The sequence below is a fragment of the Erigeron canadensis genome, chromosome 1 (genome assembly GCF_010389155.1).
Source record: "Erigeron canadensis isolate Cc75 chromosome 1, C_canadensis_v1, whole genome shotgun sequence".
In the NCBI taxonomy this organism is placed as follows: domain Eukaryota; kingdom Viridiplantae; phylum Streptophyta; class Magnoliopsida; order Asterales; family Asteraceae; genus Erigeron; species Erigeron canadensis.
Genome location: NC_057761.1, coordinates 52527596 through 52551529, shown reverse-complemented (window position 1 = coordinate 52551529; position 23934 = coordinate 52527596). Strand labels below are relative to the sequence as shown.

General features: G+C 34.3%; 5 protein-coding genes across 6 annotated transcripts; 3 read left to right on the top strand and 2 right to left on the bottom strand.

Annotated features, from left to right (window-relative positions):
* Window positions 1–1147: 1147 nt before the first annotated feature.
* Window positions 1148–7516, bottom strand: LOC122585921 (pentatricopeptide repeat-containing protein At3g54980, mitochondrial-like). 2 transcript variants are annotated; one of them, XM_043758039.1, is made up of 3 exons: window positions 4792–7516; window positions 4027–4133; window positions 1148–1595 (listed from the first exon to the last, which is right to left on the bottom strand). In XM_043758039.1, exon 1 carries the CDS (start codon window positions 7477–7479, stop codon window positions 4933–4935), a length of 2547 nt encoding a protein of 848 aa, XP_043613974.1. In that variant the 5' UTR covers window positions 7480–7516; the 3' UTR covers window positions 1148–1595; window positions 4027–4133; window positions 4792–4932. The 2 variants fall into 2 exon arrangements, with proteins under 2 accessions (XP_043613974.1, XP_043613973.1); XM_043758038.1 differs by lacking the exon at window positions 1148–1595 and having other exon boundaries at window positions 3880–4133.
* On the top strand, window positions 1871–3795 carry LOC122594841 (ammonium transporter 2 member 5-like). The gene is made up of 2 exons (XM_043767151.1): window positions 1871–2509; window positions 2956–3795. The coding sequence occupies exons 1-2, from the start codon at window positions 1871–1873 to the stop codon at window positions 3793–3795; spliced, it is 1479 nt and encodes a 492-aa protein (XP_043623086.1).
* Window positions 7517–8298: 782 nt separating the features above from the next.
* LOC122585786 (tRNA (cytosine(38)-C(5))-methyltransferase 2) lies at window positions 8299–12734 on the bottom strand. The gene is made up of 10 exons (XM_043757911.1): window positions 12601–12734; window positions 11036–11146; window positions 10649–10742; window positions 10466–10584; window positions 10261–10383; window positions 9916–10189; window positions 9744–9838; window positions 9408–9470; window positions 9247–9311; window positions 8299–8664 (listed from the first exon to the last, which is right to left on the bottom strand). The coding sequence occupies exons 1-10, from the start codon at window positions 12676–12678 to the stop codon at window positions 8589–8591; spliced, it is 1098 nt and encodes a 365-aa protein (XP_043613846.1). The 5' UTR covers window positions 12679–12734; the 3' UTR covers window positions 8299–8588.
* An 82-nt stretch (window positions 12735–12816) lies between these two features.
* Window positions 12817–14699, top strand: LOC122585787 (60S ribosomal protein L6, mitochondrial-like). The gene is made up of 2 exons (XM_043757912.1): window positions 12817–12922; window positions 14074–14699. Exon 2 carries the CDS (start codon window positions 14080–14082, stop codon window positions 14386–14388), a length of 309 nt encoding a protein of 102 aa, XP_043613847.1. The 5' UTR covers window positions 12817–12922; window positions 14074–14079; the 3' UTR covers window positions 14389–14699.
* A 6215-nt stretch (window positions 14700–20914) lies between these two features.
* Window positions 20915–23934, top strand: LOC122584933 (acyl-protein thioesterase 2-like). The gene is made up of 10 exons (XM_043757016.1): window positions 20915–20930; window positions 21013–21107; window positions 21493–21607; window positions 22134–22170; window positions 22250–22319; window positions 22408–22512; window positions 23011–23161; window positions 23286–23368; window positions 23491–23584; window positions 23656–23934. The coding sequence occupies exons 2-10, from the start codon at window positions 21077–21079 to the stop codon at window positions 23726–23728; spliced, it is 759 nt and encodes a 252-aa protein (XP_043612951.1). The 5' UTR covers window positions 20915–20930; window positions 21013–21076; the 3' UTR covers window positions 23729–23934.

The following is a 23934-nucleotide window of genomic DNA, read 5'->3' as shown; positions in this document are numbered from 1 at the left end:
GAGAACATAAGTTTCAAAGAGGTTTTCGACAAGATAACCAATAAAACCGGAAGACATATCCTGCAATTTTGGTTTTCTCATGCAAGTTTGGACGCAGGGCGGTACTAGAGGGAGGGCAAACGGGGCAAATGCCCCTCCTCAAAATTTGAATTTTGTAATGTATATTTAAATTTTTAATGAATTTTTAAAATTTTTCTATAGGTTTTTAACATTTTGCCCTTCTTTATATTTACTTTTCACGGAATTTTTAAAATTTGCCCCCTTTGAAATTTTTTCTTGATACCGTCTCTGTTTGGATGGTCTCCCAAAACTTTCAAAATGGGCAAAATCATAATTCAACTTTGACCAAACAAAGTCATCCCTTAAAATCACAACCCCAAACATTGTGATTTCGAGTTTTCTACCTTTCAACACAACTTCTAAAAATACAAAAAAATTAATTGTGAGTTTTTGTTGGTTATTTTGTAAAGAGGTTAGGGTTTATGTGGCTGTTAGACACCCAAAGTTGTGTGTAAAACCTCTCATATCTTGTTTTTCTTAATCCATAAAAAACATGAGGGGCCAAACATTTATAGATATATTAAAAATTAGTATGTGAGGGGTTCTATACCCAAACTTAGTGTCTAACAGCTACATACTCCATTTTCTCCTTTGTAAATATAATTTGGTTAACTTGTTGAATTAAAGTATAATGAATAGCAGACTTTGAGATATATGAATTGAAATAGAACACGTTTCTAACATGTGCATTTGACATTAATCGAAACTTTGAATTCAACTGAAACCAACCGATGGCATTAAACTATTTTCGATATCAATAATATACTATATTTTTTTTTAGCTGTTCAACAAAAAAAAAAAAAAAAAAAAAAGAATAATAAAAAAAATAATATACTATTTTCCATACACATGACATTTAATCTAATGGATAACCGACTCATTCCAGTCTCTCACCGATCAGAGCTAGAGATCACGTAACATTATCTTTGAAGAGACATGAGACGAGTTTTGCATCATTCACATATGATGTTTCTCACCACCAGGCTACCATCACGTACAAGGGCATAAACAATTAATCTAACACATAGTAACTTTATATATATTAGGTTGCTGACCAAATGTATGAAATTCCTTCTTATTCAACAAGCATAAATTAAAAAATAATATCATATAGAATGATCAGAATCAAAATGAGATGATAAGTCACAAGTTAGTATAGCCAACGGACTTTCATCATATGTCAATATTTGGTTTTTGGTTTGGTATTCATTCAAGCATGCAACAAATCTTATATCGTGGTTACTACTAATTTATAGAACAATGACTATTTCAGATGTAGCTGATTGATTAGTTATTGTTACGTACGGACTTAGAAAATGACACTAATATTCCTCCGTCTGCAATTTAAGCGTTAGATTCAATGGACAAGAAAAGTTCGATTTTGTCCATAATTGAGTCTAACTCGGACCGAAATCTTTGGAAGATACATCTTTAATGCGTGACGTACATGTTGCTATAGCATGCTCGGCCCAACTTAAGCTCATTTCAAAGTTAGAGAAATGGTTTAACTTGTTTCTTGTAAAATTCCCACAAACCTAAACACATAAAACAAACATTAGGAATAGAATTCATTCAAAGAGGCCATATGTAAGTGGCAATATCAAATACAAATTCTGTATTATATTTTGATTGAGATATGGATACAATAATGAAATGTAACTTGCATTTTTTATGTTACTAGTAGGCCGGTTAAACTTGTAGTTTGTCATATTGAAGTTACTATTCTATTTGTCTATTTATCGTTTTGTACTATATATAATCACTTGTTCATGCCATTAAAGATGCTACTCTTGATTTGTTTTCAAAGAAAATGAGTTTTTTTTCGCCACCAGCACCACCACTTTTCAATCTAACACAACCATTTGCATTTCCCCCAAACTTGCTACCTGATGAAGCAAGTCCAGAATGGATGAACAAAGCCGACAATGCTTGGCAGCTAGCAGCGGCAACACTAGTCGGCCTGCAAAGTGTACCAGGGCTTATGATACTGTATGGTGGTGCTGTCAAGAAGAAATGGGCTGTGAATTCTGCTTTCATGGCATTGTATGCTTTTGCAATGGTTCTTGTTTGTTGGGTCTGTTGGGGATACCGGCTTTCTTTTGGGGATGAACTTATTCCCATTTGGGGGAAGGTGGAAGCTGCCCTTGAGCACAAGTACCTTTTGGAACAGGCATATCTTGGACTGTTCCCGAATGTAACCATGGTGTTTTTCCAATTTGTTTTTGCAGCCATCACTTTGATTTTAATAGCGGGTGCAGTTTTGGGACGGATGAATTTTTATGCATGGATGTTATTTGTTCCCCTCTGGCTAACCTTTTCGTACACCTTTAGTGCATTCACGATCTGGTCTACAAATGGTTGGCTCAGTAAAATGGGAATTATTGACTTTGCAGGTGGTTACGTTATACATTTATCTTCAGGAGTCGCTGGTTACACTGCTGCTTACTGGGTATTACTCGAATTCTTTATAGTTTACAATATTTCTGTTTTAGCAGGGGATGCAAAATGGACTGATAAGGCAAATTGGTAACATATATTTTTTTTGAACAGCATTATTATTCTAAATACTGGTTTAAATGGGTCGGAGTCGTGCTTGCCCTTCCAGCATTATTTTTGTAGTCATTTTACTAATTTATAACTTATAAAGTATGATATAAGATAATATAAAAACTATATGATTAGAGATTATCAAATTTTCCTAAGAAATTGAATCAGGTGGTTTTAAACTACCAGAAACATTTGGGTTACTTTTATAATTTGTTGACCCTTTCGTGTAACTGCAAACAAACCCTGCCACATCAAACCCTTTTTGGGTACATGGGTTGATATTGACACCTCTACTCTACTCTACTCTTCGCTACGAATTTCCTGACTAGCTGGCCTAAATTTGTACAGGTTGGTCCTAGATTGACTGCGGACAGGGAAAATTTTCCTCCCAACAACATTATAATGATGTTAGCTGGTGCCGGTTTGTTATGGATGGGCTGGACTGGGATCAATGGTGGAGCCCCGTATGTGGCCAGTACTGATGCTTCGTTGGCTGTGTTGAACACCCATGTCTGTGCGGCTACAAGCCTACTCACGTGGCTAATGCTTGATATTATTTTTTTCAAGAAAGCCTCTGTTGTCAGTGCAATTCAGGGTATGATCACAGGTCTAGTTTGCATCACCCCTGGAGCAGGGGTTGTGCAAGGATATGCTGCCATCATAATGGGAATCTGTTCAGGCTCAATCCCGTGGTTGACTATGATGGTGTTGCAAAAGAAATTAAAGATCTTCCAAAAAATCGATGACACAATGGCAATGCTGCACACACATGCCATAGCAGGTATCCTGGGCGGTATCCTCACAGGCCTCTTTTCTGAGCCCCATTTGTGTAAATTATTCTATGGGAGTACAGGTAGATACATGGGGCTATTCCATGCTTTGCACCTTGGAACGTCAGAAAGTATCCATTACGGCCTCCGCCAAATGGGAATTCAACTACTAGGAATTTTATTTGTGGTGGTGCTTAATATTGTAATGACAAGTTTAATATGCTTACTTATAAACCTAATTGTGCCCTTAAGGATGACCTATGAGGAATTGGAAATAGGAGATGAGATGGTTCATGGGGAAGAAGCTTATGCTATCTGGGGTGAAGGCAAGAAGCTTGAGACTCCGAGGTACTCGAGTTATTATATTGATATTGAATCCCCAAGCAAGACGGGAGTAAGTTCGTTTGAAATAGAATAGTTTTGATACAAAAAGAAATGTCACTAAACATAAATATGCACCTTGTAGAAATATATTTTCAGATTTAACTTATCTGACATGTTATTCGAGCATTATGCCACTTGTATATAAAATGTATATCGTTTCCGCCCCTGTTGTCTATGAGAAGGTAAAACTTTGTTTGATACAATCAAACCACTGTACAAAAAAGAATCGATTCCTTAAGATTGAATGGTAAACAGGAAAAGATACCTTGCATATGGTTGTAAAGAATCAAATTTGAGTGCACACTGAATGATAATCCAACGTACCCAACGAGTCACGAAATTCATTCTCGGGGACGTTAAAATCTCAAAGTCCTGAAAAACCACATCTAGTTTAGAATTAACCAAGAATCAACCATAAGTTACATATTAGCTTTTGGCCCAATGGTAAAAGCATATTTCTATTCCTTGAACTTATGAGTTCCAATGTACAAATCCGAACATGTTCGAGGTGGCAATTACTACCCATCTACTTATAAAAGGGCTGATATGGGTTATGGTCCTAATGGATATGTGTTTACGTGTCAAATATAAAAGCAGACAGCCATACAGGCAAAATAAAGGTTAGGGTATTACTATTACTATCACTAATATATTATAACTTCTGTAAATTTGGGCAAAAGGCCAATAAGTGTGGGGTCAAACCTAACCTGACATTTTTTGTCCCATATGAAGTTTACAAGTTTAGACCTCAATCCAATTAAGCCTTAATCCATATCGCCACATTTGTAAAAAAAATTACAATTTAGAAATTAAAGTCCTAGTTGTTTTTGATAATTTTTTAACGATTTCTTGACTCTAATCGGACAGCGTTTTCAAGATTCAGAGTGTTCTGTTTGGTAAAAAACGGCAATTTATAACAAAATGTATGTTCACAGGTCATAATCTTGCAAAAGCCAAGAGCTATAATTGAGTGGATAGAAGCATACAATTCAATTGCACAATTTAAAGTAGCACTTGCAAGACTACATACCTCCAATGCTGCAGAAGTGCAGCAAAAAACATATATGTCGATGATACATGTCGCCTTTGTGCCTCGATATAAGAATGAAAGATCCAACGGATCCACCTAATCGAGTGCCAGCTAAAGTCAAAGTGATCAAACAACTTGCATTTAACACGAACCTTCCATCTTCAAGTCGGTTTTTTTTACTTTACCCGTAACAAGTATATCATATGTTTTATCATCAGGTACAAGACCCCTATCTAGCATCTCATCATGCAATTTAAAAGCCTCTTGCAAATTCCCCTCCCTGAAGTACCCGCCTATCAATGAGTTATAAATAACTACATTAGGAACCATATTCTTCGTATCCATATCCTTCAATATTTTACGTGCATTTTCAAGTTGACCTCTATTACAAAGGCCATTGACCAAAACTGAATACATGATCTCATCGGGCACAATATTCTTTGCTAGCATCTCTGTATACAAATCAGTAGCAGCAACTATTTTTCCAGCTTTAAGCAACCCGTCAATCAAAGTAGTGTAAATTGGCAAATCACATGTAATCCCCTCGTTGATCAGTTTCTTATGAAAGTCAACAGCTTCTTCTATGTTAGCAAGATCCCGAAACCCACTTATCATACTATTATAAACCGCCGTATTTGGTGATAATCCAACTTGATAAAGCTCGTTAAAGATTTCACGTGCAGTTCCCATGTCCCTACTTTTGCAAAATCCATTGATTAAAGCACCATATGACACAACATCCAATTCAAGACCTTTGCTTCTCATCTCATTCCTCATTTCCAAAGCAAGATCCATGTTCTTGCATTTACTGAACCCATGAATTAAAGAGGTGTATGTGACAACATTAGGGGAAATACCGGCTTCAAGCATCTCATTATATACTGCCTTTGCGGAATTGATGGTGCCCTCCTTGACAAACCCGTCTATAATACTGTTATACGTCATACACATTGGGATAAAACCATTATCTACCACTTTCTTCAACATATAACTAGCCTCGGATGTTTGGCCAACTTTGCACAAACCATTGATGACTATATTAAACGTGTAGTCAGATGGAAGCAAGCCTAAGTCAACCATTTGATCAAAGATAGCTAAAGCTTGCTCACTTTTACCTTTCCTAAAATACCCATCGATCAAAATGCTATAAGTAACCACATTAGCTTTTAGACCCTGTTCTTGCAACCTGTTAAACAAATTTAATGCCACGTCCATATTTCCGCTTTTACAGTGGCCGAGTATGATGTTATTATATGTAACAATAGTAGGAGAAACTCCATCTTTGACCATATTATCAAAAAGGTCACAAGCCTCATTCACTTTATCCACCTTAACAAGCCATGAAATGATATCATTGTACGTAAATACGTTAGCAACACCAATTTCAACCGCTTCATTAAATAGCTTTTGTGCTTCATCTATCAAACCAGACTTGAAAAACCCAATTATTAAAGAATTAACATTATAAGCACTAGGTTTGATACCTTCATGTTTCATTCGAGTGTATAATTCAAAACCCTTGTTCGTATCCCCATTTTTGAAGCACCCGTCAATCAACACCGAGTATGTGATCTTATTTGGACAAAGACCATCTTCAACAATCTTTTCAAATAAATTTAGAGCACTTTGAAGATCTCCATTAATACAATATCCCTTCATTAAACTTGTGGCAACCACCAAATTCATAGATTTCCCACTATTAACCATTTCGTCTTTTAACCTTATTGCATCCATCATAGATCCATGCTTCACACAAGCACCAATAACGTTCGTATAAGTTCCTTCCGAAGGAATCCATCCTTTTTCTTTCATCTCATTCAACAACACAATAGCAGAAACTGCATCCGGCTTCTTACAAACTACATAAATAGCGGTACTAAAAGTTATCGCATCAAGATTAATCCCATTTCCCTTAGCATCCAAAAAGTACTTTTCAGCCTCATCAACTTTCTTTTCTTTCAAACACCCACGCATCATAACACGTATCGTTGCACAATCATACAAAATTCCCAATCTAACTATATCATCAAACACGACTCTAGCTTCCCTAACCATATTATTCCTAACTAATGCATTTAAAAGCACATGAACATACGCAACACAAGGCACAATATTGTATCCAACCATCTTCCTAAAACAAACAATAGCATCATCGAATCGAGACGATCGAACCAAATTACAAAGCAAATAATTCACAACCCTACAACTTACACTGTCATCAAAACCAAACCTTTTTGCAGTACTAACAAATATCGAAACAAGCTCACCTGACCGAAAATCTGAACACTGCGAAACACATTCACTAATCAACTTTTTAGCAGTTCCACAATCTTTCTTATTATCTGAACACATTAAAATATGAACAAGAATAATAACTGGATCACTAATAATACTATTTTCTGACAAAATCCCTTTTCTAGAAGCCCATTTAAAATGCTCAAAAGCTAAAAAGGGATCATTTTTGAGAGAAATTAACCTTTCTGTGACATGGGTTTGGCTCAAAATTGGATCTTGTGAAATGGGTTTTTGGGTTTTTAGATTTTGGGAAAAAGATTGGATTTTTGAGTGTTGTTCTGACAATGGATTGGTGTTCTCAGAGATTGAAGAAAATGGAAAAATTGTTTTTTTTGTTGAGTGAGATTGAGCAAGAAATTGGGGGATTAATGCAGGTGGGAATCGAGTTCTCATGTTGGTTTTTGATTAGTGGATTGTATCAGAAACAAAAACTAAAACCCTAGTTTTGGTTAAACCATTTTGTTTCTTTTGTGCTCCTGTATTTCCAATAAATTTGTTTAAACCATTTTGTTTCTTTTTTGCCCCTGTATTTCTAATAGATTCTAATTAATACCCCTGTTCATAAGGTCTGGCTAACGAATCCATTATGGTTTCTTACTTTCTTAATTCCTTGTACTTTCTTTACTTGAGTTTTTATGGTACACGCAACACCAATAGGTTAAACAAAATTACAAAAATCAAAGAAACTAATCATATATGCCTGCACAATGCGACAATATAGTGGTGTCCGAGGTGGTAGCAGTGACGGGTAATGGCGACGGTGGTAGCGGTGGCGGCGGATGGTAGCGTTATATTTATTAATGTAAAAGTAATTAATATAGTTATTAATCTAAAAGTAATTGATGTAAAAGAGAGTAGTGTAATAAATGTATGTTATAAATGATTTCATTAAAATTCATGAGTATATTATGTTACCATATTTAAAAATGGATAAATAAAAAAAAGTTTCATTATTTTGGATTGATCAAGTTAGTTATCAAGAAAAAAAAAAGTTTGATAATGTATTATAAGTATAGATAATTACTAGACAGTTGAGTTATTTATTTATTTTTCACTAGAAAAGAAGGAAAGAGAAGAGCACCCTTCCTTTACACATAATCTTGAGAGCACGACTTGAGATGGAATAATAGTGCATTATTCAGATCAAAAACATTAATGATTCCATAAGGTCTGGCTCTGGCAAATAATAGTGCATGCATCAAGTGTCCAAAATCATCCAAGTCGAGATAATACATTAATGCACAAAAAAGCATCACCACTGTATCCAAGCGCTCAGTGAAATTGGTGATCAAAAAGCATCGTTACAGGTACTTACACAAGATTAATGTTTTTGTGATTTAATTCTTTTCTAACACCAAATTGTGTGGTACTCTATGGCTAGCACTTTAAACCGTTTTACATATGATACACATGGTTCTTTCTTTCGGCTTATCATGGAAATGTCCTGGAGAGAAGACTACAAGAAGCTTTCATATGAACGGCCATGCCAAGCTGAATAATGACTATGGGGTGCTAAATAAATAACGGAGCAGCGGAGCAACCACTGCCACACTTAAGCTGTTTCCCAGTAATGCATACCTGCAGAAATAAAACAGCACACTTATTTAGCTTTTAAGGAGGATTCCTTTTTTATCTTCTTAATTAACAACACTCCTATGTTCCACAAAGATATCATGTTTGCTTTAAAGAGGAACTAGCATTGACCTTAAAATCCATAATCAATTATACTTTTAAATTTTTACAAAATCATGTCCAATATCCGAGGCAAGGTACTTCATGTGTTCCAAAAACAGAGTACGTGTTTGACTCTAGAAGGTCAAACAACATGGGCTTTAGCTTGTGAATTATGTATTTAGTTATATATAATTATGTAGTAAAAATTTATGATTCGAGTAACCTCTAAATCTTACTTCTATGGCACAAAATGCTTGCTTAGGTAGAATTATGTCACAAAGCAACCAAAGTCTATATCAATCGTGGACTGAAAATTATTTGACTAGCAAAACTCAAAGCGATCTCTCTTTTCAGAGCAGAAGGTGTCAGTTAATATAATTTTTATCCACCCTCAGAGTGGAAACAAGCCTCAAGATACCATCAATAGAGTAATCTCCATTTCAACATGCAGAAATGTTAGAATAACGAAAGGGTAAATCAGCATACCTTTGTCGAAGAGTTACATGTTCCGGGAACTCGAATTCCTTGGGAAAAGAATGCAAATTGGAAACCTACAATATAACTACTTGTGAAAGGAGTAACAAACCACCATAAAGAAAGTGAATATAGACTAAAGAAGAATAATGTGCATCAGAAAACCAACACACCTCTCTAGGAGTAAAGTATCTAATACAAAGTTCTTCCAATGATGTTTTGTCTCGTATTGTTGGCTGCAAGAAGTTTATTTTAGAAAAGTCTGTATGTAAGACTAAAATTATCCAAAAATGAAAAAGAGCCACAAAAGGCACCATCTTTTGCAAAAATGACCTCCTTTGGACAATTGTAGAAAGGTCAATGCAAATAGAAACCCCATCATATTTGGTACCTTTCGTGTAAAGCTAAAGCTAATGATTCTTGCAGAATGTAGTATTATATTTGCATTTACACATGAATGACACTTTATTTGCAACAAAGTAACAGGCATGATGTTTGCATAAGTTTACCATAATGGTTGCTAAAAGGGAGCCCGTGCCTTTCACGTAACGATAATAACTCTTTGTGAAACAACAGCAACGTTTAGAATCAGGATAGACAATATCTATAACACTTTAAGGAACAAAAAAAATTCTGAAATTATAAATGATTGTTAACCGGAAAACTTGTTATTAAGGATACCCATGGCACTCCCCCATCTCTCTGTCAAGCTAGATGGAACGAAGTACTGATCTAAGGAACCCCTATTTGAAAAACTATTCTGGTTCACGTAGTTCCCAAATTCCAAAAACTGTTCAATAGGAAGGCATGTTTGGGACATTTCATACGACATACTTGCAAGCTGACCATTTTCACTGACTGATACGGTCTCTTTAGGGCCAAATAATGGTTCTGGCACACGAAGAAGTTGTCCATTTAAGTCCGTGTTGTAGAAAGATGAAGGTTTTCTTTTCGCCTGTAAATATAACAAATACAATAAAAAAATATTTTTTTTTTTATCAATTTGGACTCATTTGTTAGACATACCAGGCAAAAGTAACGCGGACGAGAATATGGAACAGCAAACTGCAGCGGGCTTAATATAAACTCTTGAGTCACGAATTGGTTTTCTGTAAGTATCTGAATCATCTTTTGATGCGTATCAGAAGTCTGAAACAAAAACATTAGTTTAGTCAACAATGTATCTAACAACATATATATTACATATTAAGCACAAATTTTAATGTGGAACCTCGAATCCAACAACATTCTCGACAAAGAGCATAACTGGTGGTTGCATCAACTGTGGTATGATTTCAAGTATACTTATAAAAGAGGAGGCCCGCGCATCAGCAGATTGTTTCTGAAGACCTAAAGACACACTTAGCTCGGGAATAATATACAATTTGAACTCTTAAAAACATCAACACTTTACCTTGTCGAGTATAAGGTTGGCATGGTGGGGAAAGAAGCCACACATTTGCTCGGTAACGATCAAGATCAGCAGCACTTAAGGTCTGAATGTTCCCCTATACTCCTCTCCAAAAAGAACAAAGATCAGCATTGGAACAATACTAATAACCTCATTATAGATTCACACATTGACACACAAAGTAACCATCGGCAATAACATTTCAGTATATGACAAGTGTCTCGTCCCTCAATGATCAAACTATGTTTGCTGATTGGATTAAAAGATTATACATATACACCCACATATTTTAAAGTTGAAACGTGAGTAAATAATAGAAAGAAAAAACAAAGCAGATTACCATGAAATTATTTAATACAAAATTACCAAAGGGTCAATAAATAAACAAACCTGAAATGGACGATGCCTGAAATTGTGTTGGTAAACATCATTAGCCAGGTCGTTTATGTCAAAAGCCTCAACCATTTCTGCGTTCACCCCAGCTTTCATTGCTGAGTACCTCTGCTCAATAACTCATATAATTATTCAAAATAAAAAGTGTAACCAGAAAAAATACATGGATACAAACACTCAAATTAATGACTCCCCCCCCCCCCCCCCCCCCCCACACCCACCCACCCACACCCACACCCACACACAAATGAGCTACAACTTTAGGGTCAGCCTTCAAGCGCATAACGCAGACACTCAGTTGGTTCGAGAATGAAAGACCTTACTAATATGGTCATGTTTCTTGTCTATCATACATATGTATTTATCATTTGTCCCTTCCAAACCATAAAACTACTTTTTCAATTAGATCATAAATAGATATTGGGTCATTATAAGTTGTTTTTAATAGAAAATGTGGATACTTTTTATGATCAGATGCTAAATTTATACTCTAAAGACATTAGCTTTACATATAATGAAAAATGTCACATGAATATATTCAATTTTATAAGTTTTCAATGACTAGATAGGAACATAAACCATCTTCTAATGACTGCCCTGGGCTAAGAAAGTTCGAAGGCCCGGAAGGGACGGTTGATAAAGTATATGCTTAGCGTAAATTTTTTTGAAGTTAATAGGTTGGATCATTTGCTCCTCTAAAATAAATTAATCGTGAATGCAAATGCTAGTATACATATACATTGGTAAAGTGGTTACTGCGTCTTTTTTTTTTTTTTTTCTAATTTGAAAGTTGACAGTTTGATGCTTCCAGTGCCATTTAATGTTCTAGATTTTTTAAGTTACTCCTGCTGGTTCTGTCCCTAGATAATAATTCTTTATGTTATAAATTTTGGGGGAAAAAATAAATTTACTCCTAATTGACTTAAGTATAAAACCTTCAGATATAAAACTTCATTAAGTGTCCTTTTGTGGAAACAACATAAATAAAAGTATCTTAAGCTTCACTTTATGAAATTCAATGAGCTTAGTATTGCTGAGCATATTTTTCAGTATAGTATATTTTTCACAAAATTAAAAATTTACTCCGGATGACATGTTGAAACGGAATAAACATCTATAGAACTTAGATTAGTTTCCGTTCAACTTTCTTCGCGGTTTGATTAGAAATGAGCAAAAACAAAAGTTGATTGTTTAGGGGACTTGATACCGCCTCTCTACTGAGAGTAAGTCAAGCTCATCATTGCCTTGGACATATTGTCATCAGATCGGGAATTAGAAACCTGACTATTAATGTGTTGGGAATGTGAAAACAAAGTCAAAAGTACGTAGTTGGTTCTACTAAAAAAGTCAACAACCTGCAAATCAGAGTATCATCCTAAACCAACTACCCCTAACTGTCAATTTACATATAGATAATAATGTGTATATATCTATATAAGCCTCACTGTACAGTACAAATCACATAACCTATAATAATATTAATAAATATGATTCCTTTATAGTTCTTTTTGATTGACAAAGATATATATATATATATATATAGAGAGAGAGAGAGGGGTTACCATGCCACCGATGCCGCTGTAAAATTCCAGCACTCGCCATGACGATGATGCTTCATTGCTTAAACCCTTCCCTTCCATGTGGTGGTTACCTCTGGGGTTTAGGGTTTAGAGTTTTTAGGTTAAAATAAATAAAACCATTATTGTATTTTTTCTATATTTATTCTAGAGTTGTAATGTGTATAAAACTACAAGGGGCATATATGCAAATTTAACACAAGACAATCAAGGTTTTTTTACATCCAAACTGATCCCTCACATTTCCGCTGCCTTTCCAACATCGCCGGCGGTGATAACTAATTAACCATCCGACAACCTTAAAAAGGTATGTGTCCAACCTCTATATCTATATCTATCCATCTACAATTATATCACTGGATGTATGTGTTTATGATATGCCTTATTACTTTGTTCTTGTTTAATTTCGTTTTGAATATATAATGCCTATTTCGTGACCTAATTTGATAATATTATTCACTTTTACGACCAAATAAAATAAATCTGATTACTTGTTTAATACCGGAAGGGTGTTCGGGATTGCGTTTTTAAGTTCAAACGCGATAAGCACTTTTCAAGTGTTTTGGTAAACCAGATATAAGTGTTTATTTTACACCGACATAAGTACTTTTTCCTAAGCACCGCTCTCCAGATATTCGGATGTTGCGGCTTGAATATGTTCTACGCCCCGTATGTTTGTTGTGTTGCATTGCATTTGGCTGAAGCATTTTTTAGGAAAATAGTCTGGGAGGTTTTGTTGTTTCTATTGTGAGTAATTTGATCGCTTTTATTTATGTGCATAATTATTAAGGAAAAAATGCTTGTATACATGTTAGTCTAGAGCCAGATTCGCCGTCCTGTTCATTTCTTGTGGTCTGGATCATAGAATCTAGCTTGAGTTATCAGTTTGTATCTTGAGATATGATGAAGATCGGTCATCTTAGATGTACACTTTGCTATTCTTGCATCGAAAAATTGTTTGATTAATTTGTTTATCTGCTTTGCTTACTTTATGCCATAACCACTTGCAACATGCCCTAGTGGTTAACATCCTCATTTCCTAACTAGAAGTCCCAGGTTTGAATCTCACTAGATAACATCTTGTGGGTGACCAAAGATGGGTTCGAAAACAGATACTAGGATACCCTGCTTAGACCGTGTACATCCGAGTTAAAAGACTCACCCTCCCCCGGATAACTTGAACACCCTTTTACTAACTTTTAAGTTATAGACATGTTGAATTTAATCATGCTACTTACAACTGAGAAAATAAACATAGGAATCTAGGATTCCATATGAATAAATTGTCTATGTAATCCCTTATAAACTTTCAAAAATTTGATGAACTGAAGATTGATTCAGCTACCATGTCGTTTGTTCTTGTAAGGCAATACTGGTTTGAACCTTTTTTCTCAGTCGTTTACTACTCTTATAATTTTTTTTTGTTCGCTTTTATAAATTGATATGTTTCCTATCTAGCTAATCATGGAAGCTCAATTCTTTCGATTTCTCAAGATAGTGGGAGTTGGTTTTAAAGCTAGAGCAGAATCAGAAGGTCGTTTATTGTTTTTGAAGCTGGGGTACAGTCATGAGGTGGAATTAACAGTGCCTCCTGCTGTTAGAGTGTTTTGTTTCAAACCCAATATCGTTTGTTGCACGGGAATAGACAAGCAAAGGGTGCACCAGTTTGCTGCCGCTGTTCGTAGCTGTAAACCCCCAGAGGTTTACAAAGGCAAAGGTATCATGTATATTGACGAGGTTATAAAGAAAAAACAAGGAAAGAAATCGAAATAAACTTCTGTCGTCTTTTGGCTCTTCTTGTTTCTTAAACTTACATTCTAGTTTCCTTGCATTTGTATGGATTTGTATGTGCCTCAACATTTTGATTCCTTGGCACTTATTTTCTATTCCAAACTGATCATCGTTCTAGAGGATGAGAAAAAAGAAAACACAATTGTATCATAAGATCAAGTAGTTTTAGTCGGATGGTGCGATAACACATTGTGTTTCGTGTTTTTGGTTCAGATCGTCTGATATTGTAATCGTAGTCTCATAGGCTGTGGCTTAGTTGGAGGTTGAATCCTCTGTTTTGCCTTTGCTAGTCATTCTTTGTTTACACCACGTATTTGCCTTTCGGAAGATGGGTGCTATTCTATGTTGAAATATGTATGGCACCTGTCTTAGAGCTACTTTAATCTTCACTTTTGAGGATTGTTGGATGGCACCTGAAAATATGTATAGCTCCCCGATTTTCTCCATGTGTCTCTCACAGTAGCACTCATAAAAAAGACACGGGTCGAGGTCCTCTAGTCCATTGTTGCAAAACAGAGCGACTATAGCAAATTTGCTATTAGAACGACAAATGTGGCACCCATATTTGTAAAAATCTAAGATTCACAGTTTTCATAACTTCTTTCAAAGTATTGTAAGTTATTATGCGTTTTATATGGTGGATGATGTTTGATACAAATTATATCATTTTAAAAATCGTCAACCCCACAGGAAAGAAAAAAAAAAACTATAAAAAAAGTACACACAATATTTGTTTTTCATAACAATTAATAACATATTGAAAGCATCTTTAGGTTTGTGTTATTTAAAAGTGTGTGGTATACAGTTTACTTGGGATACTCGAAAAATCTGATATGAATAACGTTGAACTTTTTTTTCTTTTTAATCACAAAACTTTACAACATTCAATGAACAAAAATGATGGACAAACCCATCATGTACAAACTAATTCCATATATCTATCCTGTACCAAATTCTATACCTTCTACCTTTTATCAAGACTCACTACATGATATATACACGTACAATTAATACCATACTCAAAAAATAAGACATTAGAATCTTCACCTGTATTACCTCTCATAACCATATGACCTTCTTGCTTAATATAACCCAGTTTGCCAATGTGCCATTACCCTGCCACACCTGCAAAACAACAAAAGACTCGACTCTAAACTCCGTCCAAATTCTTCATATCCCATATACTGATAATTTCCTCATAAATTTCTAAATTTTAAACTTACCAGCCTTAGCTTTATACACTCTAACACCAGATCTTTAACCTTTTCTTTTGGCATACTCTCCTGTCTAAACATCCTACAATTTATCTCCTTACAAATCCAATAAACACATGGCACATGCTGCAAATGATAATCTTTGGACAACATTCCAAACCTTTTTTGGATATTTCGTAACAATAAACCAACTGATAATAACGTCGAACTTAAAGTGAGTTGATCTTTTCATAATCTTATTTTTCTTGCTATACACAAAAGTGTATGCATACGCCATACGGTATGAAGATATGATGCATATATTTTTTGTATAAGGTAAAAATTTTTAAGTAGAGATCATTATCCAAACTTAAGTTAAATGGTATGGATTATCATGTCTTTATCATTATCCAAACTTGAGTTAAATGGTATGGATGATCATGTCTTTAAGTAGAAATTTAATTTGCCATTTAGATATCATTTTATTATTAAACCATACAATATACATCGGATATATAAGTTAAATGTATCTGCAAAATGGATTTGTCGCGGTAAGTTCATGTCCGTCCTTTGAATCTTTTAATTCCATGTGTTTGGAAAATAAAAATATGATTCTTTATGTTTCTTGTTCTATCTTAATGGTTCGAAAGGAAAAACACGTAAACCTCCTTAGTGGAATGTGTTACCTATGAAATAATCTTAAGAAATTTAGATATAACAACCTATCAGTTAGAATTTTTTTATACCGAATTACATGAAGTTATTAAACAGGAAGTCAAAGTGAACTCATAACCTATAATATATGTAACATTTTACATTATATGACTGTCCGTCATCAACTAATCTCACAGTCAACATGAGAGAAAATAAATCACATAACATTGTGATTAAAAAAGCATGATGTGAGATTTGCATCTCTGACTTCTGATTTTATATTGCATGTTCCTATCACTAGACAATGATCGTGCAAGACACAATAGGTATGTTTGGAAAAAGTAGTTGTAGCTTTAAGCAAAGCTTTTAGCTAGAACTTTTATTTTTTAGAAATTGTATGGTATGATAGCTGCAACTTCAAGAGGTATTTGTGTATTTTTAATAACTAAAAGCTTCATCGAAAAGCTAAAGTTCCTAAAACGCTACTTCAAGTAGCGTTTCATTTTGGAGTTTTTCCTTCAAATAAAAGCTAACGCTAGTTGCATCCAAACAAATTTTTTAACATAATAGGAGCTGCAAATGAAGCTAGCTCATCTGGCAGATGCATCCCTGGTTTTTCCCACAGGTCTTAGGTTTGACTCGTAGGAGTGACAAGTCTGTGGGTTTTTTCCCTGAATCACATGTAACGGCTTATGGTCTACATCTCGTAGTCTAGAGTACGTGTAGGGCTTCACCATTATACAGTGAGGTGTTCCCTCATGTCGTATACCGACTAACTATACTCTTATAAAAAAAAAAAGAGCTTTATGTTCAAAATTTAAAACTAAAGCTCCACAAAAGCTCTTGTCAAACATATCCAATGTTTTACATTGAATGTAAATAAATTATAATTGGTTCGGGTCCGGGTATGCGGGTCTAGGGCCGGGTATGGGGATGATATTAATTTTTCTTGCGGGTTCGGGTTCGGTTTTAAATGAAAACCCGCATGCCCGCCCCGAATACCCGAAACCCGCCTCGAACCCGTATACCCGACACATATATATCACATTACATAATATTAATATTTCTATTTAATATGTCTTTTAAGGTTTGAAATGCTAAAACTCAGATTGAGTAATCACAAATATATAAGTACTATGAGATTCATTAAGTTTTTTATTCCGTTAGTTTCACTATGAATGCATGGACGAGTAACTTTGTTTGTCTGCAGTACCAAATATTTGATATATTACTCTCTTAGTATTATGAAATATGAATTTAACATTCTTTAATACATTGATATTTGATATGATATGTAAGTAACACAGCTCGACTAAATTGCTTGTTAATGGACTTAAAAAGATTAAATAATGGATACCCGTTACCCGATAGTTAGTAGGTAAACGGGGACCCGTCGGGTCCGAGTCCGGGTTTAAGACGGGGATTTTTAAACGGGTCTGGGTCCGGGATTAACTAAACCCGGCCCATACCCGGCCCGTTGCCATCCCTATTCACCGCTTTATAGCTTGAGTGGTTAGATTTGGACAACGATTTTGTAATATTGTTGGGTTATTGCAATCGCTCGGTCGTAATTTAGCACGTTAAAAAACAACATGGATTGTTGTGTTGGTGTAACCTAATTTTAATGTGGGTCATAGGGTTTTTTTGTCTTCTCAACAACGAGTCGCAAAAGAGAGGATTCTTTTATTCATTCATTCTGATGCATCAACATAAAGGAAATTAAGACAGGAAAAGGAATTTTTGTTTGTGAAATTATACTTTTTCATTTGGAATCATTAAACTTTTAGTAAGTTATAAGATTATGGGTTATGATATATTCAGAATAAAATTTATCAAACTGCAACTAGATGTTGACATTATGCTTTATTTTCTTGACTTGGGTTTCCATTTTTTTTTCTAATAGAATTTATACTACCGAGTTTTGAAATTTTAAGAAATTAAAATTCAATTTTTAAGAAATAAATTCAATTTTTAAGAAATAAACTTTTAGTCATTTAAGAAATTAAAATTCAATTTGGTGGCCACGTGTGGTACTATTTAAGTCAAACGCATATATTCATAGTAAATCGTCTCTTTAGATTCTATATTCTATAGATGAATGAGAGTGTGAGATTATACAAGATTCCATAATATAATATAGCTATGCTTAGATTAAATAAAGCATAGGATGATAGGAAACAACAGAGAAAATCCCAATGGTTTGTGTGAAAGTAAATATAAACAGCCAAGCCAATGACCAACAAGTGGAGTGATAGATGAGACATCCTAAGTTTTTACGGAATACCTTTGCTTAGTTAATTTTCGTTTTTTATATTTGTTGTCCGTTATACATTAAAAAAAAGGGTAGGAACCTCATAATTTCATAGGAATTTTTCCTCTCAAGCTAACAACTATGCAATAGTGAAACTCCGTAAACCGTCCGTTATAAATTTTACAAATATGTAAACAGCCATTTTACCACACGTACACAATACACCCATATGGCATGCGTCAGCACATACTTGACACAGATTAGCACACATGAACATTACACAGTCTCACACCACGCACACAAATATACACACACAAAGCATGCAGACGTGCACAAATCCTCACCTCACAAATGCAAAAGTTCATAATTCTTAAGACCGAATATGATATTACTAGGAATTAAAGAATTAAAAAGCTACAAATATATATTGGAGTATAAAATATCATTTTCAGAATAGAATTGAAAAAATAAACGAAAAAAAAAGAGATAGGAATGCTTATATAAGAGGTATAACAACTTATATATATTCGTTTTTTTAGATAAGTTTTTCACCAGGCATAGATATAACCGGATTTGTAAGGTGTTTGTGGACCTCAAAATTCCATATTTCAACAACTGATCGATAAGAGATCGAATTTAATACCATACTACATATCCTTATTCCCATCCTCGCTTTCATGACACTTATTTTCCTTCATGTGACACTTTTGTGTGTCACTATATTTATATGTATGACATTTAATTCGTAGGTAATTAAGGAAACTTAGATGTTTCAATTAATCAATTATCCTTTTACCCTTCGTCATGAAATCTTGAATCTCTGCCTTTACACACAATATAATGTATAGTATATATGCATACATGCTCTAAAGTCTAGTATGATATTTTTTAAATGAAAATTAATTATTGGGATCACTAACAAGTCACTAGCCCACCCGATCATCTCCACTCTCTGTCCAGGTTCAGGCCTCGTATTTCAAGTAAGGACATGACTAAGGGAAAGGAAATTGTTTAATTTAAGGAAAACATATAGCCATTACTGATTTTATAGTATTTTTTTTCCCTCCCTCTAGCCAAAAGTTAAACCCATTTTATAAACTAGTTATTGAGCTCATTTGATTCACTGCTTAAAATCTTGAAGCTCTCTGCCTTTACACACAATATAATGTATAGTATACATACATTCTCTAAAATCTAGGGGAGTATTTAGTTGTAGAAAATATTTTTTTACTTTTTCATTGCTAATTTTTCGGAAAATGGAAGTAGTTTTCCATATCTAGAAAATAAATAAAAATTTTAAAAACGCATTCAAAACTAGATCGAAAATGCTATTTTTATTTTCCATATTTAAAAATAATGTTATCATATACTTGGTTAAACGGGAGGTTTGGGTGGGGTGGGGTGGGGGCAGAGGGTGACGGGGGTGGGGGCGAGGGGTGACGCGGGCATGGACATGGGCCTAGGTGAGAGTTAATATAATTTGAAATTTTTTAAAATTTAGAAAATGAAAAGGGAAAAACAATAAAAAAAAATGTTTTCTAGTTTCCAATTAAAAAGTAGAAAACATTGTTTTCTGTTTTTCTGAAAAACATTTTTGGAAAACTATGTTTTGAACACGTTTTTCATGTTTTTTTGGAAAATGAAAATGGATAACAAATGGTGTTTTCTCAAACTAAGCACGCCCTAGTATAATAAATTTTTGAATAGAAATTATTGAGATCACAAACGGGTCATCATCTCCCCTCCCCAAGGGAGTTGTTTTATTTAGTAAATGTTTTTGGCTTTCACTTTAGCCAAAAGTTAGAACTATTTTATAAACTTTCTGATAATATATATAGTTATAAAAATGAATAAATTTATAATGAATTTTAAATAACCCCGCGTTTTACGCGGGCTTTAAGTCTAGTTAGTTTATGCTATAACTTGAAAGTACTGCAAACCCCATTCCTCTCTGATCCTCACTATATCAAGATTATATGTACATCTGACTGGAAGCTTCACATCATGATGTTTTAGTGAATCAAAATGCTTTCTTGTATATGCCTACTTGTGGGTGTGTAAGTATATATAATCACAGATTGTTGCTACAGGTCACTATATCAGAATATATATGAGGTAACTTCTTGTTTATCATGTGGAAATGGTGTTCACATAATATCATCTTTCAAGCACTTTTTCTTTTTGCCAAGTAGCTACAAGCATATGTTCTCACGATACTCGTGCACCCGAACTCAGAAAAACTTTAGTATATTTTTGATTTTCTTGTTTTAGATTGGTTAAAATTCTATCTTGAGTACTAATAAAGGTGCCAGCTTTATTATTCGAGTATTTGGATGCGCCTTTTTTCGTTATCTGATTCTAGTTTGGCAGCCAGGTGGTTTCAGGGAGTGTCTAACTGGTGTAGATATAGCTGATTCAGATAATGTGTATGTAACCTATTTTTGTAATTCTCCCACTACCTAAAAACTCTTATAAATAGACATAAGCACCTCTTTCATTTCATTGCAGATTGCTTTCTTAATTCTTTCGGTTACCATTTAGCAGTACTGATAACTAAGAGTACTTAAAAACAATGAGTCACCATAGCTCAAACCGTGATTCAGGTTTGTCAATCTTTTAATTTCACATCTTTAGAACGATTAACATTACTGTTGCATTGTTTTGAAAACATACGGAAGATATGGGTATTATTAGCGCCTTTGATCAAAGAATGTTTCCAGGCCGATGTCTGCAAAGAAGTCTTTTTACTTTACCTAGTCTGAAAGTGATGAGATTGAGGGTCAAGTCTTTGCATATATGCGCGCAGTCTTTCTTGTCTTTGGGTTTTTGCAAAAAAATTATTTTAAAATTTTGGACTTTGGGTTTTTGCAAAAATATTATTTTAAAATTTTGGACCTCTAATTAGTAGTTGTTTTCAGTGTCACTTCTGCAAATGTTCTAAGAAACTAGGGTGATATGGATTTATGAGCTTAATTTTCTTGTTTTCAGGAAGAAATGTTCGAAGATCAAATGTGGAGTTTGGAAGGACTTTTGTGGTCATGCCCAAAGGAACTCATAAAGCAACTATTGTTTGGTTACATGGCATTGGTGAGAAGGGCTCAAGGTAATTATGCATCTTTGCTTATAATCAATTTCTTTGGTCAACTTATAATTTCTTCAAGTCCTTCATAACTTTCTCCTGCATAGTTATATTCTTATCATCCAAACTGATTAATTATGAAAAGAAAACTATTATGTATATGTAGTTATATATAAAATGCATAAGACAAAACGTTTTAAAGACTAAACATCTAGAAAGTATTCTGTCAATTTAGAATATGAAAAGTGAGCGTTGTTTGAATCTTGACAACTTTTGTGAGATTGAGGTGGTCCTTAAATAAGCATCTATATATAACGGTTCTTTGTTATCGAATGAAAGCAACTCAAACATGCCAATACAACCATGTGTTTAGCTTGAATTATGTTCGTACCCCACCCTTCACGTCCGCTTCATCAACATGTGGCATAATATATACAGTAGCTCATTGATTCATATTCTCTTCCTTTCTTTTTGCAGATTAAAGCATAACAGTTACATTCTTTGTAGTAATGATGTTTATTTTTTTATTATATTTTTTTTTCTTAAACAGTTGGACTCAAATCTTGGAAAGTTTTTCACTTCCTCATGTAAGTATTCAAAATTTCTACCTTTTTCATGCACATACAAATAGTGTTGTATTTTGAGTGTTTTCATTGTATGATTTAGATCAAATGGATCTGCCCAAGTGCACCATCGCGTCAAGTAACGCTATTTGGTGGATATCCTTGCACTGCTTGTAAGTTTTATGTCTTTCATCTTTAAACATTTTAATGTGTTCAAGGATCATGGCAGAAATCATAACATTATCTGTCAAATACTATCAGGGTTTAATATGACAAGCATGTCAGTAGATGCTTGTGACGATTTGGATGGGTTGGATGCTTCAGCACAACATGTTGCAAATCTCTTGACTAGTGAACCTGATGATGGTATGTGTTCATGTTATCTGCTTTGTAATAATCTGCAACCTTTGACAGATACAGCGTATTGTAGTAATTCTAAATGAATTTAAGTTTATACTTATGGAGCCAAACTTCACTTTTAATGAGCCCGAAAGCACTTTAAAATGATAACTTTGGTTGATTTCTAAAATATTGTCTACTTACTAATTGTTTCTGTTAATTTTTGAGAGAACCTTAATCATGCAAACACCTAGATAGGAATATAATGCACATTTAAACAAAAAGTATCTACTGGTCCAAATTATGTTCCCATTTTCTTCAAATGGAAAGTTTCATTGTCATGCTCTTCCAAAACTATTCAGAACTGAAGACCATTATGTCACTATTTAAAGAGAACAACACTTATATGGGACCATTGTAGTTTACCACTTTTAGTTTGTCATAGTTATCACAGATTTGCATGCAAAGATTGTTTAATAGATTATGTTAAACAAAAAAGTAAATACTCTTTCTTTCTCCTTTCAGTTAAACTAGGAGTTGCAGGCTTCAGCATGGGTGCGGCTGTTGCTCTCTACTCTGCAACGTGTCGAGCTCTTGGGCAATATGGGAATGGGAATCGATACCCCATCAACCTTAGTGCGGCATTGGCTCTCAGTGGTTGGCTCCCTTCTCCAAGGTATTACTTTTATGTTCTCTGCAAGCTTAGTTTTTAAAGTTTATTCGTTTTTAATCAATTATCATTTTCACCTCCATTTTGTATGCCTATTTACGACGTGATATAAATAATGTACTTATACTAGGAATCTAAGGAATAGAGTGGGAGCATCACAAGAAGCTGCAAGACGTGCAATATCGCTACCTATTTTGCATTGTCACGGCCAAGGTAATTTGCTTATAGGGCCTACATCCTGGCATAATGACCAACAACCATTTCACAAAACTACTACGAGTAATTAATGTTAGAAAAGCTAAGTGGTTCATCTACTGTTTCTTAATTTGTCGCAGTCGATGATGTGGTAGAGTACAAACTTGGAGAAAACTCTGCACAAACCATGTATTCTGCTGGATTCCAGAACCTAACATTTCGATCATACAATGGGTAATTCTTGTTTCCAAATTTATCTTGAAGATTGTTTTAAATGTTCAATTATTGATTCAAATTTCATTCAGGCTTGGACATTACACAATCATAGAAGAGATTAACGATGTTTGCAGTTGGCTCAATTCATGGTTAGGGGCTTAATGGAACACATTTGATCTCCATCTCGGATGAATGGAAATTTTAGAGTTAGGGTGGGGGTGGTGTTAATAGTTATATCGTATCGTATTAGATTATATATATATGAGCATAAAAGCATTTAAGTTTGATATATCTGTATTTCATAAAGAAGGTATCCTTCTAACTGTTTTTTAAGTGTAATAATTAGTTAAATTCATATTCATACATCA

What these genes read in the sequence shown, in the direction of transcription:
- LOC122585787 (XM_043757912.1), top strand. Translation starts at nt 14,080, where the DNA reads ATGGAAGCTCAATTCTTTCGATTTCTCAAGATAGTGGGAGTTGGTTTT.
- LOC122594841 (XM_043767151.1), top strand. Translation starts at nt 1,871, where the DNA reads ATGAGTTTTTTTTCGCCACCAGCACCACCACTTTTCAATCTAACACAA. An exon ending in GTTACACTGCTGCTTACTGG is followed by an intron (nt 2,510 to 2,955) that starts GTATTACTCGAA and finishes AAATTTGTACAG; the next exon opens with GTTGGTCCTAGATTGACTGC.
- LOC122584933 (XM_043757016.1), top strand. Translation starts at nt 21,077, where the DNA reads ATGAGTCACCATAGCTCAAACCGTGATTCAG. An exon ending in ATTGGTGAGAAGGGCTCAAG is followed by an intron (nt 21,608 to 22,133) that starts GTAATTATGCAT and finishes TTTCTTAAACAG; the next exon opens with TTGGACTCAAATCTTGGAAA. An exon ending in ACATTTCGATCATACAATGG is followed by an intron (nt 23,585 to 23,655) that starts GTAATTCTTGTT and finishes AATTTCATTCAG; the next exon opens with GCTTGGACATTACACAATCA.
- LOC122585786 (XM_043757911.1), bottom strand. Translation starts at nt 12,678, where the DNA reads ATGGAAGGGAAGGGTTTAAGCAATGAAGCATCATCGTCATGGCGAGTG. An exon ending in GTCCGCGTTACTTTTGCCTG is followed by an intron (nt 10,190 to 10,260) that starts GTATGTCTAACA and finishes TTATATTTACAG; the next exon opens with GCGAAAAGAAAACCTTCATC. An exon ending in CATGTAACTCTTCGACAAAG is followed by an intron (nt 8,665 to 9,246) that starts GTATGCTGATTT and finishes TTATTTCTGCAG; the next exon opens with GTATGCATTACTGGGAAACA.
- LOC122585921 (XM_043758039.1), bottom strand. Translation starts at nt 7,479, where the DNA reads ATGAGAACTCGATTCCCACCTGCATTAATCCCCCAATTTCTTGCTCAA.